The 19,835-nt window shown below is 37.5% G+C and overlaps 2 protein-coding genes across 3 annotated transcripts in view; one reads left to right on the top strand and one right to left on the bottom strand.

The window, feature by feature from the left end:
* Positions 1 to 11,977, top strand: part of slc41a2b (solute carrier family 41 member 2b) — an 83,385-nt gene extending 71,408 nt beyond the window's left edge. The window contains exon 11 of the mRNA XM_052118521.1: positions 11,237 to 11,977. Within this exon, the coding sequence (XP_051974481.1) occupies positions 11,237 to 11,335 (99 nt within the window). The 3' untranslated portion in view covers positions 11,336 to 11,977. The remainder of the gene's footprint in view (positions 1 to 11,236) is intronic.
* LOC127637450 (carbohydrate sulfotransferase 11-like) overlaps positions 1 to 15,647 on the bottom strand; it is a 55,080-nt gene extending 39,433 nt beyond the window's left edge. The window contains exon 1 of one of the 2 annotated variants that reach the window (XM_052118522.1): positions 15,415 to 15,647. In XM_052118522.1, the coding sequence (XP_051974482.1) occupies positions 15,415 to 15,529 (115 nt within the window). In that variant the 5' untranslated portion in view covers positions 15,530 to 15,647. The remainder of the gene's footprint in view (positions 1 to 15,414) is intronic. The other variant, XM_052118523.1, reaches the window with a different exon arrangement.
* Between the last annotated feature and the right edge of the window lie 4,188 nt (positions 15,648 to 19,835).

Genomic DNA, 19,835 nt, shown 5'->3' with positions numbered 1-19,835 from the left:
CGTTCATGAACGACCTATCACTACTAGTCAAACCGATACCCAATCCTGATAAAAAAAAAACGTCAGTATCGGAGCCCATACCGATACAGGTATTAGATCGGTGCATCCCTAATAACAATGTTTTAATAATGATGAGCTCTAAACTTTCTCTCCTACTTCCTGCAGTCTGGATTGTTTGCAAGGACTTGTCTAAAATTTTAAATGTCCATTTTGGACTGTCCGGTCTGTTCCGTGTGATTAATTAACAGTGATTTGAAACAAGGTAGCATAAAAAACAGAACCATCAAACAATTGGTATTGGTGTCGACAGATGTTATACTAAATAATCCTGATATCACAGCACACAAACATCCACAGAATGTGGAACGACGTGAGGGCAAGTAAATTATGACAGCATTTACGTTTTTGGATGATTTATTCCTTTAAAGTGGTCATGACATGAGGAATAAAATTCTAGAGTTCATTGTACAAATTGTACCCTGAAAAAACAGCTTGTTTGTATTTTTCCTGCTTTGTGATGTCACAGATGAATACATCAGCACATGACTGCCTCTACAGCAAGACATCAAAGCCTACTTTTAAATTATTGCACCCATGACCCGCCCACTAGAACAGGACAGATGGGTACACCTACTATTTCTCTACACCAAAGGAGACTTACACAGGACACCTTCTTGTGCCCATCTATACAATTTTTTTAAATTCTACATAATCATGCACTAGATGAATGACTTTGACAGTTATCATACATCTCCCGCTTTGGCCAGTACACGTTTCCCTGTGGATTGTATTATGTGTGTACAGCACATTTCAGCGTGTATTATATGTGTTTTCAGCTCATATCAGCAAACAAGTCACAATATTCAAGTTTTGCAAAACAACTGCTATTGAAATATGGGGTAGTTAAAAACACTATTACACCCAATGCAAAGCCATAAGTAACCAATTACATTTATGACTGTTTGATATTTGCAGTATAGTTTATGGTGATGCTGTGCTTGGGTGAACAGTTTAATACATTCGGATGCAATATGTTGGGTGTGCAATAATACCTGAAATTTATTTTTTATTTTTGTGAAGCTAGTTCATTCTCTTACCATTTGAGTTTTAAATACTAGATATAGCCACCTTAATTCCATAGAGTAAAATGATTAAAATATAACATCACGCAAAAATACTTATGGTCACATATAGTCCTAGAATATACTGTAAGTCTCCCTGTATGCTAGGCAGTCTCTATTTATATCTGCTCTAAGTCAGAGTTTCTCCACTCTCAAACATGCTCCCACCACAAACCTCTAACTCTGTATGCCACACCCTTAAAGTAGAGGAGATGTGAGAAGAGAAGAGCAGAGAAGGGAAGAGAAGAGAAGTCAGATTCAAACAGAAGCTGAAGGACATAAACACGACAGGACGACCAAATAGCATCCGGTGAAATTCAAACCCAGTGGCCAAATCTAAACCTAATCCAAGTGTTAACTGAGACTGCATCTTTAGAGCAGCAGAGGCTCTATAATCAGAAAGAGCCAACGTAGGTCTAATGTATGGGTAGATATAGATAAGCAAACAGCCGTCAGCCAGATGCTCACAAGACAAAAGACACTTCAACACTTTAGCCATGCAGTTCCTTCAGTCATCACCTCTGTGCTGTTTAAAAATGTCTCTTCTCTTCTCAAAGTGTCAAAACAAGACTCGGTGCACATCACCACCATAATATACACTGTCTCCTTCTCACTGTAATGAGAGGTTACAGCGAGAGCTGCACATATACACTCATGTGCAAACTGTACACGTTTACAGTGCTTTGCAAGGCTCATAGGAGCATTGAACTCCCTTGAGCTAACTTTTATTTTAAGCTGCACTGTTATCTCCTTAGGGAACTGTGTTGTGATATTGTGCTGATTTGACCTGAAGAACCTCATGAAAGTTTTAAACCGAGGGCTGCATAATGAAACGTTTTACAACAACTTAAACAGTATGCTTAACAATCTTACACCCTCTCTCACATCCCTCTCTCACATCCTTTTGATTGTATCATCCACTTACATGTGTAATTAGCTTCATTAAATTAGACAACCACTAAAGTGGCATTCAAGCATTTTCAGTCTGAAATTACTCAAGAGCACGAGCTAAAAATAAACCGATTTTAAAGCAGAGCATTTGCAAAACTAAAAAATGTACATTCATTTACAATATAAATTTCTCTGACTTTACAATCACTTCAAATCGCATCTGATATTTTCTGGATTTCCATGACCATGGGAAACCTATAAGTCAATTGCAAATATTACCAAAACTGCACAGTATTCAGTAGTATGACTTAAACCACAAAGTTTAAGAAATGAATGAAATAAACCCCCGGTCTCATCTTTTAGACAATCTCTTGCACAATGGCTGCTTTTTATGTGGCAAAAAGCACAGAATAATTAATGTATCTAAATGCCGAACATTCAGTAAAATGTCTGTGTGAGCAAGCACTGAGCAGGCACTGTTTAGTACTGTTTCGGCACTTTGTGTTGTGCTACTATTTGGAGCATTCTCAGAAAATCAGGCCCGTAAATCACCTGTCACCCCTTTCCAAAATCCCCCATAAGGGCCACTGAGACGGTTGCCATAGAAACACATACAGAGAAGTGCACTGATGGGGTGTCTTAATGTCACGGCCAAGGGCATACTTTGAAAAAACAAGAAAATACCCTCCAAAATGGTTTTAATTAGAAAAGAAAATGACAAATGAGGGATAAAACAGATCAATTGTGGCATTGAGGATTCTTAAAGCAACAGTTCGCTTGTGGTAGTGGTAGTTACTCACCCTCATGTCGTTCAAAACCTGTATGCTGTTGTTATTTTTTTTCTTCATGGAACACAATTAATTTAAAATTATTTTCAGATAGATTTTTTCCAGATGAAGTTACTCTGCTCTGGCACTTCCCGGTTCTTTTGGCAGCTGTGAAAAGTACTGCTGTCTATGGGCAATTCACTCAAATTGATTACTGGAAGTCAATAATAGATATAGTTTAATAATAGAAGCACGGTTTTTCATGGTTTTATATCATAACTGTTGCAGTTTATAAATGCATTACACATGGTATCTCTATTTTTCTTTTATATCTCTCTCTTTCGCTCGACACTCATATCAAGTGCCATGTGTCACTTCAGGCCCAAAGCAATAGCTCACTTCCTGTCATTGCTAAAGGAATGTATTAAATAAATATATAAGCTTTTTTATTAACCATTGTAGATTCTTGTTTTATCAGCCCAGCAATTTTTTCATCACTTCCGTCTTATTATTCAAAAACATTCTCAAGAAGTGAGTGCTCATGTCCACCATGCATATAAGCACATACAAAAGAAAGCATACACACACACACACACACACACACACACACACACAGGTTTTCATGTTTTATGAGGATTTTCATAGACATAATGGTTTTTATACTGTACAAACTTTATATTCTATCCCCTAACCCTACCCCTACACCTAACCCTCACAAAAAACTTCTGCATTTTTACATTTTCAAAAAACATAATTTAGTATGATTTATAAGCTGTTTTCCTCATAGGGAACAACTGATTTGTCCCCACAATGTCAAACATTTTGGGTTTTACTATCCTCGTGGGGACATTTGTTACCCACAACAATGGGAATACCAGCACACACACACACACACACACACACACACACACACACACACACACACATACACACATACTTGAACACCTGTTTACACTTTCACACCCCATCCCCAAATCACATCATACACTCCACTGTTTCCATGGTGATTTTACACCCTGTAAAATATGGTGTCTTCTCACTTCTGTTCACTCTCTCTGTCTCTTTCTAGTGACCCCTGTCTAACATCCACATGTCCTTTCTCTTTCTTACAGTCTATTATTTGTGGCCTGCAGGCCTGATAATAATTTATAACCATTTATGGATTTGGCAGCAAGCCAAAAGGCAAAGCAACTTAACAGTGCATTCAAGGTATAGCCTATATTTTATCAGTATGTGCATTCTCTGGGAATCAAACCATGACTTTGGCATTGCAAGTTCCTTGCAAAAACAACTCATTCTGGCCTTTGATTAAATACACTTAATATACTTAAATATATTTTAATCTATGGACGAGATGAGCCATCAAACACTGCTAGAACATGACAAATCAACTTCACACTGTCACAGATATGCATATGTGTTTGTGTGTTTAATAAGACAACTTTTTCAGCACTAGTGGATTGTGATAGATAACGCTCTCTGTGGCTATTAGCAGTTTTATAGGTAGCATCACCCATATGTGATAGTAAATAGCTGGGCCCTGCACAGTAGCATCACACATATGTGTTTCTGCAACAGCCAGTCACGTCACAAGCTGCCAGATTCAAAACAGCTTTCGACATGGAGAGAGACAGACTCACTATGCAGTTCACAGAAACAGCTGCTCAAACATCCTTTTCAACCAAATAAGTCCTAACTGTTTTTATATTCTTTGCATTCTTATAAACATAATGTTGTATGTGTGAAAATAGCTCAGTCTGTGGGGCATTAGGGGAATTTAGAACCTTCTCATGAAAGGGTTAACAGCCCTTTTTTAAACACATAATGGTCAGGACAAGGCAAAGACTATGTACATATACACACCCCCAAGAATATACACACGAGAACACACACAGTTTCTGTTTCTCTTATTAAAAGCCATGATTCACTTTTGCACTTTTCAAGAAAGTAATTAATTCTAAATGCCTTCCCAGACTCACTCTGTCTGAATGTGAAAACATCTGAACTTAAAAAACAAACAAACTTGAGGACAAAGAAAAGAAACTACGATCCTGAGGTTCAAAAATTTTCATTCAAAACTTGTAGGGCTGCAGCAAAAAACAATCCTAGATATTTAATTATCAATACAAATGTAAATAGTTGACAGTGATTAACTTTCAATTAACCTGATCTCATGAAAATTACATGACTGGTGACATTTTTGCAAAATTATATTAGATATAGTGGCAGTTTCAATGTGAAGTGTTTTTAGCACATTTTCTCCCAAACATATGAGGATTTTAAGGTTAATGTTCTAAAAATCGACAAAGCTTACCTTCCTACCCTAAACCTGTAAACAAAACCTAACTGATCGTGTCTTAAATAGCAAATGTGACATGAAAAATGCAATTGCTGTAGCAATCTTTTCATTCTGTGATGCTTCTATGACACTTTCAGCTCATATGTCGACTCGAGTGTCCCGTTCCCGGTTCATATCCCGGTCCTTTACATTACAGGTATCAGTTGAGCTATACTGCGCAATTTGATCACACATGAATAAGCTTGTAATTGTATTTGTTAATGTAGTGCCTACGTTCAAATGTATCACCTTACAATTCATGCACTATAGTAAAAGTGTTTTGATGTCATTAGATGTCATACTGTGAGGAACAGTGCAAAACGTAAATGTTTATAAACCGATAATCTGCCTTTTTACTCGTGATTTACGTGAAAGTGAATTAAAGTCATTGTTGTATCGCCTCTAGTGTTCATTTCACCAGGAATCTGCCATGATACATACAACAAGCCGTGTAAAAACAATTTAGCAAAAATGTAGGTATAGTAAAGTGATACGAGACCAGGTTAGGAAAAACAGACTTTTCCAAACAACTTCTGGAAACCTTAGATTCTTTATTCTGTTCAATCAATCAATCAATCAATCAATCAATCAATCAAATGATTAATCGAATATCAAAACAGCTGACCATAAATGAGCATGTTCAATTGTTAAATGCATCTTTAGTCCCACTGATTGTGCCTTTGTGTGTGTGTGTGTGTGTGTGTGTGTGTGTGTGTGTGTGTGTGTGTGTGTGTGTGTGTGTGTGTGTGTGTGTGTCATACCTGTCAACACTCCCGTTTTTCCCGGGAGTCTCCCGTATTTCACACCCCTCTCCCGCCCCCTCCCGTTTTGTTATTTCTCCCGGGAAACTCCTGTCATTTGTATGGCCCAAACCTCGTTATATGAAAAATCACATCAATATATTATTCCAAGGTTGTCCAGTTGCCAGATCTTGAATGAAACGCATCCTACTCACACAATCGACACATCATACAAATTTCAACCCATTTGGGACCTCAACCTGGCAACCTACAATCCAGTTGTGCTGTTGATATCTGCACAATAGTAGACACGTGAAGTTGAATCAAGCATCACTGGTAGACAGGAGGAGAAGACTTATGTAGTGGTCCAGTGAAAAAAACTAAATACACATGTAAATATAACAACAGCTGGATGGAAGAATTTAATTTCATATCTCAAAGCCATATCGACAATGGCCACGCCTTTTGCAAAGTGTGTAGCATTGATTTTAATATCGGACACAGTGGGAAATATTACATTACTCAGCACATTAAATCGCAACAGCACAATTTGTATGTATTTAGCCTGCCTATGCCATTCAGCATCACCTCAACTCCCCCGCTCAGAGGTCTCCCAGATTTTGTTACCCAAATGTTCACCGGTATGAGTGTGTGTGTGTGTGTGTGTGTGTGTGTGTGTGTGTGTGTGTGTGTGTGTGTGTGTGTGTGTGTGTGTGTGTGTGTGTGTGTTTAATATGTGGACTGTCTCATAGATGCTTCTTCACTTCATTAGGGTTTGCAGTGCATTCCGTCACTGGCAAACAATGTGGCATCTCCCTTTTGGTAACAAGTACAAACATTACCCAAATGTGGTTAGGGTCCTTGTTCTCCCATTATCAGGCTAGAGTCGCACAGCAAGATCAATGCTTATCGATACTCCTGCCAGCAAAACACTCAATCCATGCATTGCATAATGACTACAGCAAGTACACTGACAAAGCCCCTAATGAGACAAGCGCACACACACAGTAACACACAAACACTCTTTTGTTTTAGCACTCTTTTGAGGATGAAGGGAGGAAGACACATATTAGATCTCAATTGTTTCTCTTAGACAAGACTGAGATTAAATGGAGAGCTTTTCATCTGGACTCTATCTTTTCATCTCTTCTAGAGTTTCAGAAGAGTCTGTAATCAAAAGCCAGAGATTTTAGTATGAACTGAGTTTCAGGAACTTCTGAGCAATAAAATGGGGTTTACATCTGCACACACTATGACCTCCCAAATATGTAATTATCAAATGTAAAAAAAGACACAACACATAATCTCGCAAAGCAAACTCAACCCTGCAATCTTTGACAAAGTATTTAAAGCATCATCTCCTAAAAAAGGAAAGTTGTTATTTGGGATCTAGCATACAATCAGCCATACACAGAGATCTCTTCATTCTTCAATGGGCAATGGGGTGGCTGGCATCCAGATGCTGGATTTGGTAAATGACACTTGTGCCATTTTCCATCATTAAGTCATGGCTCCTCCCAGGACAACACACTCCAGACAGCACAAGCCGGGTTTAATGAGTCTAATAGGCTGACTCATAAACCACAAACATCTGCATACCTTTTATCTCACACATACACACACACACACGCACGCACACACACACAGACTGGGAACTACTTTAACAATTAACCATTTGAGAGACAGAAAGGTCAAGAGAGGGAGAGACAGACAAATAGCATGTGCTTGTCTTTCTTCCAGCGTGGCTTGTGACAGCAACGAAATAAAAGGAATCCATTCATATCTTTCAGATATCATGGGGATTCCTACAGTTGGCATTTCCCGCCAGATACAAGCTTATCGGAGAAGGCTGACATATTTGTTGGGACTGTAAAGGTTTGATAGGAGTGGATGTTTGCCGGGCACCTCGAAACCATAAATCACTGTGTGTATGTATGTGTGCCAGCCACAAATTCAATTAGTTTTCAGTGGATGGATATCAGCCAAATTAGACTGTTGGGAACCAACGACACATGCTCTGGCTACTCCAAGAACAACGCTTGAGTTGGGGCAATCATGAGTGCAACAAAGTGAATGGGAATCAGGCTCATTAATCAAATGCTGATCTCTTTAAATTTATGTAACAAAGACAAAAGGGTTCTTGCCTGAAGTGTATTTTGATAATTTGCGTATCTGAATAACACATTAACTCTGGACAAGGGTTTTCAAAAATGTGTTTTAAGTGTAATAAATTTATAAAATTCATTAATTACAACAACATTTGTTTATAGGGCTGGGTACTGATTTCTCGATTCGATTCTAATTCACAAGCTCTCAATTAGATTCAGTATTCTATATTGATTCCTATGGGTGTATTTCAATTGCAATGCCCATTTTGCTTACATATTAAAGACATTTTCTCTCAGCTAATGTTGTTAATTATACAGGAGGCCTTCTAACTAGGTACAATACGAAAATATTAATATTAATTTGAATAACTATATTTGACAAGTTTTTCATCATTTTGGACACATTTTGGCTTTTTAAAAATGAACAAATCCATTTATTCAATCAATACATAACATACTATATTGCACATATTACTTTTATTACATGTTACATGTTTATTGTTTACTTGGATAATTTTTGCTATTTACAGGCATAGGTGTATTACGGACCGGGTCATTGGGGCCAGTGCCCAGGGGCCCTTCTCGTGTCCCATCACTTTTAAAAACAAATGTTAATATACGGTTGAATATGTGGGCCCCACAGCTTATAAAAGGCCCCCTTAATAGGGCCCTGTCAATATGAGTGTCCCCAGCCCTCTTATAGGACCCTTTTGCTTTCTTGTTTTACATTTTTAAGCCACTCTTTAACCCTATAATGCACTATGTTTCATATTTGATACATGACTTCATAAATCCTCTACATCATCAACATGATCAAAACTTTGCTGAAAACCCAGTTGTATGCAATGCACTAGATGTCTACTGCCCCCTGGTCAAAGTTTCCATGCTCTTATGGAAGTAGAAGACCTTGTAAAATATTTCCAATATGGCTAACTTCATATTGTGATGCACACTGTAGGGATGTGCTCGAAGCCGAATGCCTTATTTAGAAGGCACGAATAATGACTTCAAAACTAATAATGGATTCATCCGAATAATAGAAAAAAATATTCATTTGACTGATTATCCAAGAAGCACAAGGATAAAGTGTCATTTTAAATTAACATACACAAAATTAAAAAGAATGTATTAATCTGTTTATCCAATATTTCTAAAGGGTACACCTTATGAATGAAAATGCGCACAGTGTGATTTCAGATTGGATGGGTGTGGTCTCGACTCAGAACTCTGTTAATTGTGCGTGTCTGGAGCTTGTCAAGTGTAACAATTTATCACACGTTTCACATTTCTATGTATTCATGTAGAGCCTAAAGCTGATCGTGATGTTAAATTCCTGACCTGAATTGGTGATTTCACATCTGAGCTCATCTACCTGTCTCCTAAAGTGGACCACATTTATATCCACATCAGCAAAGGTCATTTTTTGGTTAAGACTTTATACTGAAAGAATTTAAAATGCACCATATAGGTTTAAATGCTCCATAGAGTATTCATCTATTCGGAATATTCCTGCTCATGTAAAACGAATAAACTGAAGCAAGCTTTTCTTCTTTTTCTTCTTTAAACTGTGCTAAATTTGAGAATGTTAAGTGTTCTTGAGCTCTGGATATGCGCTATATAAATTTAACATTATTATTATTATTATTATTATTATTATTAAATAAATAATGGTGTCCTATCGTAAAACATCCTGATAGACTTACGGGACTTTCACCTGTTTGTAGGCTATATCAATTTATTTTAATTGAGACAGATGCAGATCATTTTGTCATATGAACAGATACAGATAATGGCTTCACTGCACACCCCTAAACACTTCTATTTGATGTGAAATTTTGCTGATTTTGATAAAGCAAAATTAACAGTAACGTTTATATTGTTACTGATATTTAAAGAAAAAATTTGCATTAAAGCAACATGTGTTTGCTTAGTAATGCTTACAGTTTCATTAATTTATAGAAAAAAACATTTTAAATAGGTTTTAAAAAAATTATGCTGTGTGTTTGAATAAATCTGGTTGTAAATGACAGAAAGAGTATTTAAAGGGAATCAACGAAAATATATTTTGTTTGGATCTCAACTATATCATTGTACCGGTGGGAACATTATAACAGGTTAATGACATACATAAGTAATTTGTATTGCATAAATAAAATTAGTCTTTCGACGTGCATCTTCTATTCCAGCGCATGTCATTAGGGTTAGCGCAGATACAATTTGATCATTCGCTTCTTTTGCGCTTGGGGGGGCATAGAGATCATTTTAGGGGCAGAGCCCCCCTAGGTCCAGCCCTGTCTCACACTGAAGTCAGAAACAGTAGGTAGACTTTTCATTAGCTAAAATTAGTCTGTACTTCCCAAAAATCTAAACACTGCCCCCAATGGCTAAAGCGGTAAGTTTTGTTGGGCGTATGGGCACGTTCTAGGTGTAATGTCCACGGAGGGGCACCAAAAGCGAGTTGTCAAGCGAGTTGTTTTCAGCTGTACATGCTGTGATACAGTGAAGAGAAATGCACATTTTATAAATTGTACCCCTCAATCCAAACCCCAAACCTAAACCTAAATATCAATTGAGTAAAAATGTAATGTTACAGTGAAAAATGCAAACTCTGAATCGTACTCATCACTGATTATGCAAATGCGATTACTTCCTGGTTTGAAAGCATGATTCAAACCCGGTTCTCCCACGCTACTGACGCAACACACTTTTGGTCACAAGTGAAGGTAAATGCTTTATGCTGTACTAATATGTTCTAATAGGTGATGGCGCTTCTCAGTGTGTCTGCATAATGTGGCCGATCTGGGACTCTCTGAAAAAACATGCAGACTTCCCATGTGATCATATTGTACCCTGAGTACTATTCGCATAACAACGCTCTAGTCCTGCAATCAAACACTATGGCAATCAAGCCCATTAATCAAATGCTAATCTCTCTAAATTTAAATTACAAAGACAAAAGGATTCTTGCCGAAAGCTTATTTCTGTAATTTGTGTATTTGAATAAAAACATTAATTCTGTTGATTCCAGCTAAACCCCAGTGTCCACACCTCTGAGGCAAGCTTGAGCATGTGGGTGTGTGTAAGCTGATGGCGAGAGCTTGGAAAACAACGGTCCCACCAAGATCACACAAACAGGATATCCTGCATATGCGCTGTCATAAAATAAAATACAAAAGGGCACAGAAAAAATAAAACAACAATGAGCTCAGAACAGGGAGACTTTTCAGTATGCCATTTCAAGTCTGGCTTGTCTGATTTTTATCATTCACAGAGATCAAATACCAGGCCTCCTCAACAATCTGAGAACAAGAAGAAAAAAGACTGCCAAACGTTATGGAAAGTCAATGGCACAAACAGAGAAAGACCTTAACAGTCAGAAAGGCCTTATCTCAGTTCTCGGGAAGAACAGGGATTCTTTGGTCCACTGGTCTGGTCCTCATCCTGGCCCAGAGTAACCAACCATTAAGGAATGTTGAACTCTCCAAAGACATTCCATATCTCTGTTCTCCAACAACAACTAATTTCAGTCCCTTTCCACTTTCTTACAGTTTCTCTCTTTTTTCTTTAGCTCTTTGCTACTCTCCACTCTTGTTTCAAAATTGTTCTTGAGGTTTGCAGCATAAAGAGTTCTCAGTTATGTTTCATTTAAGTATCAGCTTTGCCTCAGATGTTTCTGCTAAACTTTTTTTAGGAGAAATACAAAATAGACACAAATGAGACAATTGTTCAGATACAGTAATAGAATAGAGCTATAAATTATGTGGATATCGTAGGTTAGATCATTTGATCTTGGAAGAATTTGATGAGAAATGTCTGACTGTTGATGAAACATTGTTGAGATTTTTTCTGAGACACTAGAGGAGACATTTGTAAGATTAATAGGCCTTTCTAATACTGTAATGTTATTGCTGTAGGATTTACAATTGAGATATTATTGATTATTGATTTTTCTTTCCCGTGGATGTCCTCATTTTCTGTGTTGAAGTGGAAATAAACACAGTGAGCATAACAGGTCAGCCCTGCCACTCAACTCCAGTTGTGAGTGTATTTGTGTGTCTGTGTGTGGCTTACACTATGTCAGTGTGTTCTGGGGGGGTATGTTTGTAGGCTAGAGTGCACAATCAGGTCACTCACACTCACACAGGGGGAGGAAAGAAGAGAGAAGCAAGGGCACACACATAATCCCACAAGAGAGGACTGTCACAAGACTGCCACACACATGCAAGAGGAAACTGAAACACCTGTCAAACCAATATGGAGCATAAGGGAGAATGCTCTATTAAACATTGTAAGCATGTGTTATGCAGTCTTAGCGCAGATGCTTTTATAACAGATGTTTGTATCCCCATGCAAAAATTGGGCATCCCCAGTTACCTCAGTGACACTTTGAAAACACTTTGAATTAAAGCTCAACCCCCTTAATCTTGATAAAATCACTGTAATCATGACCTCGAGTGGCTCATTGTTTTTATGAAATGGAGACTAAAGCAATGTGATGAAAGACATGCATTTTCAATAGACAAATGTATTAATAATATCAATAATAAAATCACAACAAACTATTCATCCACCAAGTGATATAGTTCCTAAGCCAAAATGTAGGCTGTTTACTGTTGCCAAGCAATGTAAGGGGCTGTTCAGATCAAAAGTGTACTTGCGCTAAAAGTAGACCACGCAATAAATAGAACACAACGTGAGTGTCCTCATATGCGTTTTTATAATTTTAAGTTCTTTTTAAATTGCCATACATCTAAAAAGGAGTGGTGGTGGCATAGTGGCTAAAGCACATAACTATTAATCGGAAGGTCACTGGTTCGATCCCCACAGCCGCCACCATTGTGTCCTTGAGCAAGGCACTTAACTCCAAGGCACTTAACTCTATACACATTTGGGATAGCATGAGGGAGAGTATATGATGAGAGATTTAAAGGGAACTATCCCTTTAATGAGCAGTGACAGATTTGCCACCTTTTTCCAACAGGATCATTTTCACAGTGTTTTCACTCACATGAGCGTGTGTTTTTAGCGAATATTATGATGTATTGTGTATTTAATTAGTAAAAATTGACAAATAAACATGTGGCTTTATAGTTCAGATCCTTTCCAGAGTCTTAACAGAGTCGTCTTTTGACAGTTCCTCACCCGATTGGGTAGATGACATGAAGCGACACCCTGAGGTAAGTTGTTTATAACTACTTTCAAGTTGAGCCTGAACAAATTTGTACTCCAACTAATACTTAAAATGGTTGATGTTCTCCATCTGGATCGCTCATTTCAGTAGTTTTACATTAGCTGCTTTTTCACCATCAGGCCAAATAGTTCCTGTTGCCAAACAGTTCCGTTCTGTGTTTTTAGCAAGGTTACGGTTTCTTTTTCCACTGTGGTGCTTGAATGTATGTAACAAATGTTGGCGACAGCATGAGACTATTTTTTTTTTTAATCAAATTTTATTTAAACTTAGCAAACTTTGCCAGCTCCCCAGAAACAAATGAGTTGCCTTGGCGCTGGCAATCAGAATTCCGAGCAGAGAATGGTTTCATGGCCGGTGTCCTGAAAATATATGCTACCTATCAGGATGTGCAACCAAAACTATATTCGTATAGTTTTCGGGTTGGTGTTAGGATCCAGGGTAGGGTTAGAGCTTAGTACAGCCTCACACCATATCACACTATCTCATAGTTATGATAGGTATTATCTGCCAGACAAAATGTACTACCTAGGTTTTTAACACATTTCATGCCGACATATCAATGTAAGCGCAGCTTAGTTCTAGCGGGAAGACAAGCAGCTGTACATCATCGCACCATTAGCTAGGCAATTCCTAGCCAATCACATGTAAGCCATTTCTTTATAAGTCTGCTCACAATCTATGGCAACTATCTAACATGGCAACCTCCACCACCCCACCACCACCAGTTGAGTCCCGTCCTGCACAGGGGTAGGATCCTCGCCCCTGCCTCCTATCTCCGGCAGGATATGACGGTTCCAAGTACAACTTCTTCGGACTTCTTCGAAAAGACATTACTTTTCTGTTTCATATTCATCAAATAAAAAGTCATCTTGAATTTCACTCAAGTTTGTGAGTCTTCCTGATAGAAAGTGTTTTACTGCTGTTAGCACACCCTGAGCAGGAAGCACAGATTATCAGAAAACCGGGCCAAACCGTGCTCAAGTGAAAATGCTACTGGAACCTTTCCTCACCATGCCCTCGACCATTTAGACTAATGGTGGAAAAGAGGCTATTGCTTCTGATGGATACAGGAACGGAAACAGAAAACAGTCCGATGACAATCAAAATCATCATAGCGTCGCCCAGTGGTAGGCTAATAAAACAGTGGATAAACGACTTAGAACGCATATCATCCAATCAGGGTTTAGAGCCAAAGATAGTTTATGTTTTATAAACCAGAACAAATCACAGGCACTTTGATTTATCATCACGATGGACTCTTTTGTACTTCTAAAATTTAAACTGAAACACCATATTCAGGCCTGGACAAAGCATCTGGACGTGCATGAGTGAGCTGATCATTTCTTCCAGCATCTCCAGAATGGAGCAACAGGTCTCATAATCGTCTCGCCGTCGGCTTGTGTTCGGCAAAGATGATGATGACACGGACATTCCAGCGGACTGATGAAAACCTTCACATGTCAGTGACGCCGATGACTCACCGCTTCCGAAGCCACCGTGCCGGTGACCACAACGGTTGCTCATTATTGCACTATACAACACTGCTTTCTTCTTCTTTGTCTGGACCCTCGATCAGCAGCACATGGGCATTCCCAAAAAGACTTCCTACAGTACATGCTTTGGTCAAGCTCAACCAAAACGGTGGGCAGATGAATGGAAAGTCTAAAACGGAGGCGTAATTCTACATCATTCTTCCATCAGTCTATTGCATTTACAATATAGCGACGTGCATAGCTTTTTAGTTGCTTCAGATGGAAGGACGGACAGACAGATAGACAGACAGACAGACAGGTAGATAGTCAGTTCACCCGTTTGTAAACAGCAGTTATAAACTGAAACAGTACGGCAAATATACGTGACAGCTGCGTGTTAGTATTGATGTATGGATGTTTTAACAGCGTTTCGGCTCTTTGATTCTCGGTGACAGTACCGGCCCCCGGATACCGAAGCTCCACGAGACAATGACCAGCCCTCCAAAACAAAAACCTAAACGACGCACCCCATCGTGGTTTACATAAATAAACATTAAACCACACAATGAACTTATTGGCATTATTCATAAGCAGAAAGCTGCAGGGTAGACCGGGTTTAGATGTTAGTACATCATTCACTCTCCCTGCTGCTAATCGATGCGCTTCTTCAAAGACCTCATTGATTATTAATTGACATTCTTCCACACCGAAACCATGTCAGCAGCCACAAAGGAAAAAACAATAGCATCTCAAAGCCTTTAGACTTAAACCATCACGGAGTCCTACCTGGTTGTAACATACTTTGGAAATAGAAGATGACCAGAATAAAAGATCCTAAACAAGTGGCCAGCACCATCCGGCAGATCCTGCTCATCCTCATGAGTTCCAGTAACAGTTTCATGGCTGGACACGGAGGGACGGAGGGAGGCTGGCTGCCAAGCCCCGTACAGCGGGTTTGTGTTGGATGCTGATGGTCTCTCTCGCTGATGCCGTCTGTGTCCGTGTCTCAACGAGCTCAGCACAGCTCCCTGGAGTGCACTATCTTCCTCCGCACACTACACTATAGGTGACTGGAGCGGGGAAGCTCCGCCCCCTCTCGCCTCTCTCCAATGTCTCTGCACTCAAAGTTCACTGCCCTCAGGGCAACTACAGTCCATTCCCTACTGTAACTGATTGCGGCACAAACTGTGTTTGATGTTTTATGCATATCCTACTAAAAATATCCCTGTTTAGGATATTAAAAAATAAATAAATACAAAAATGATGGTAACCTAACCATTTATTATTTTTCATTTTCTTTGAAGGTGCACTCAGTAATTATTTCCTAATTTAAAACTTTAAAATAAATTAATTGTAATTTTGAAACATACGTATAAAATCATGACCACTCACACGAGATGAGGACTCTAGTCATATCAGTAACCTTGTAAAATCTGTTTAAATCTACATGGAGAGGGTCCCCTCATGGGGGCTGCCATGTTCAGATCAAATGACCAGCCGAATACTACTTGCTTAATCTCAGTAACCATCCTGTTATTGGACACTTTCACTCTTGGATTAAATTAATCATGGCTAACTGTGAATAGTGAATTTCTACAATAGCATCTGTAACCGAAAACTATAGATTTTTGAATAATGCTGCATCCAAGCCGCTATAGGTGTCAGTGTCAAAATGACACAAACAAAAAGTTACTGAGAGCATCTTTAAAATGAAATAAAAATAAAAGTATCCTATATTAAACTGTTATGGGCTCCTTATTACAGTTATTGGTACTGCTGTAAAATCGTAATAAATTCACATATTTTTATTATTTATCTATTTGTATGTTGTGTTTATGAAAGTGGGGGCTAACTCCAAGTGTAATAATAACTATATATATTAAATATAGTAGCATATTTAGGCAGAAATAGTCAATGGTCAATTTTATTATTTTATTTTTTTATGAAATCTATAAAGTGTAGTAAATATAATAAACTATGCCACCTATATAGAAACAATGCTTACAAAGTGCTTTAAAGAGAACACATTAGTATACACACATTTGCATACATGTCTATATAATCAAATCATTAAAATAAAAAAAAATAATAACAACTAAATATTAAACAGAAAACAATACAGTTTACAAAACACTGTCAGAGTTAAAAACAATTGAAGGGGAAAGCATAGTGAACAAGTACTGACTGACTTTATAATCATATTGTAAAATTTTCCAATGGTTTCTTGTAAATGCAGTTATAGGCCTACCATGGAGCATTGGATTGATGTCACTCCTATTTAATCTTGTTGTAGAGTAACCTACTGAACTGAAGCTGCTGTCATCAGGGTGTAATCAGTCAGTATTACATTGGCATGTTCATCAGTTCATGTGGATATTTGGCCTATAGAAAGAAATCTTATTTCTTAGGTATCACCACTGTTATTCCCCAGGACATATTTCAGAACAACCAGTAGTTCTGCAATATGTGCTGGGGAATAACAGCGGTGATACCTAGTAAAAATACCCACACTAATATATATATAATAAAAAACTAATAAATATATACTGGTGTGACAAGGTTAAAAATCAAATAGCTATGTTGGTTTTTTGTCTTTTGAGGTTTCCATGTTATTTATTTTTTCATGTTGAAATTTATAAATATATATATATATAGTGTGTATCGATCTATATATGTGATATAGTGTATATCACATATATAGATCTAAGCAGTTATTAATTTAATGCAAAAAAATAACAAATAAATAACATGGAAATCTCAAAAGACACAAAACCAACATAGCTATTTGATTTTTAACCTAGTCAACCCAGTGTCCTCTTGCTGCCTCAGGCAAACTGTGGCCAGTCGATGTTCCCCTGTGGTCAGGCGTGCATCCAACTCACAGCCAATCACAAACTAGTAGAAATTACTTTATTTTTGTCTAAACGAGAAAGATGGATGTAGAGAGAAAACTAATTAATTATTTGTTTTGTAAAACTGAAAGTCAATATATAATACTTAGATGTTGCATATATAGTATGTTTATAATTTTTTGCATGGCTGCTAAACAGCGTATCCAAATTGTAAATTAAGTCTTACTTATTTTTTTACATATAAATAAATTGCCACTACATTTCCTCTCCAGTAAGCAGTCACTAATTTAATTATGTATTCACCGTCTACAACATTAAGTGCTGAGAGTAGCAGAAATGTTTAAAATTCATGAATGATTTTGCATGCTGGACTTGCTAGGTGTTTATTTCCAAGAGGAAGTACTCTGGAAAGTATGCCAGAATTACAAGGTCAGGGTGTTGATGTTTTAGACTGTGAGAGGAGTAGGGGGAGATTGTAAGAAGAAGCAAAGTGCCAAATTACAACATAAAAACTAAGCTGGGTATACAAGTGTGACCTTTGTGCCAGCTTAGAGTTATGCAGCCAGGACAGAGGTGATATGGTGTTATATTTTTATTTAATATTTAACTTTAAGTAATTTAAGCCATTACTTTATCTGATAATATCACAAATGACAATGTCTTAAGTGCTTGTAGCTCAACTGGTAGGGCATGGCTCTGCAATGGGTTTGATTGCCAGGGAACATACAAACTGGTAAAAAAATAAAATGTATATCTTGAATGCACAGAAAGTTGCTTTACTTCTGCCAAATGCATAAACGTAAAATGTAAAACACCTATAATTCTCACTTGCCCACACTTAGGCCAGCGATATGTAGATTAGAAGATTGTAATTAAATATAAATATTTCAGAGCTAACTGAAATTCAATCGCTACACTAGGAATATATGCTTCTTTCTTAACATGTCTGGTAAAGATACACTTATAATAAATCATTAAGAAAGATTGTTTTTATTTATCTGGAATACAAAATATATAGGTATTTTAGTAGAAATTGAAATTCTGTATTCTCACATTATCATAAAAATCTGTTCTTTGGGTGTTTACATTATACATGAAGACATACATTTATACAGTACATTACATTTTCCATTAAAAACATCCTGCAATCTATGAAAGTGTTTGGCACACCATTTTTATGTTTTCCTTAAACTTTAAGTGGATAAAGTTTGCATTGTCGTGGTGAAGGTGATTGACAGCATAGTTTTATCCCCAGTAAGTTTCACACACTGTCAGAGCATCTGTCCCACACTAAGAAACTGACTAATTAACAAAGAGAGAAACACACTTTCAAACATGCATAACGAGATAAGCGCACACACTTCGGCATCAGTGCCCATATGTATAGGGGCATAGCTCCATTATAGTTTACTTACTTTTTTCAGTTCCTCAACTGCGCAACCACCATATGTCTGCCATCACTTTGAGCATATGGCACTCTTTAAAGTTACGAAGCTTCACCATAGGTGCACAGTTCTGTATGCTGAAAAAAATAGAAAAATTAGTCAAAGAGCAATTGAGCAGAGAAATTAGAGCTGAAATGGATGCATCACAACTGTTTTTCATTGTTCCAAGTTCTGTTTAAAATGTAAAAGTAGATGCAGTAATGATAACAAAACAACACTTCTTAAAGGGGAAGTTCACCCAAAAAGGAAAATTCTCTCAAAATCTTCACCCTCATGCCATCCCAGATGTGCATGATTTTCTTTCTTCTGCTGAACACAAATGAAGATTTTTAGAAGAATCTATCAGCTCTTTTGGTTCATTCAGTGTTAGTGAATTGTGGCTAGAACTTTGAAGCTCCAAAATGGCCATGAAAGCAGCATATAAGTAATCCAAATACGACTCCAGTGGTTAAATCAATGTCTTCAGAAGCGATGAAATAGGTTTGGGTGAGAAACAGGTCAATATTTAATTAATTTTTTTACTGTAAACCTCCACGTTCACTTCTTTTGTGTTTGTTGATTTGCGTTCTTTGTGCATATCACCACCTACAGGGCAGGGAGGAGAATTGATGGTTAAAAAAGGACTTAAATATAGATCTGTTTTTCATTCACACCTATCATATCACTTTTGAAGATATACTGTAGATTTAACCACTGGATTATTATGGATTACCTTTATGCTGCCTTTATGTGCTTTTTGGAGCTTCAAAGTTCTGGTCACTATTCACATGCATTTTATGGACCTACAGAGCTGAAAATTCTTCTGAAAATCGTATTTTATTTTCAACAGGAAAAAAAGAAAGCCATGCACATTTAGAATGGCATGAATGTGTGTAAATGATGAGATAATTGTCATTTTTGGGTGAACTAT

This window comes from Xyrauchen texanus, chromosome 45 (assembly GCF_025860055.1).
Source record: "Xyrauchen texanus isolate HMW12.3.18 chromosome 45, RBS_HiC_50CHRs, whole genome shotgun sequence".
Taxonomy (NCBI): domain Eukaryota; kingdom Metazoa; phylum Chordata; class Actinopteri; order Cypriniformes; family Catostomidae; genus Xyrauchen; species Xyrauchen texanus.
The sequence above is the reverse complement of the archived record's forward strand: the minus strand, read 5'-3'. Positions and strand labels throughout refer to the sequence as shown.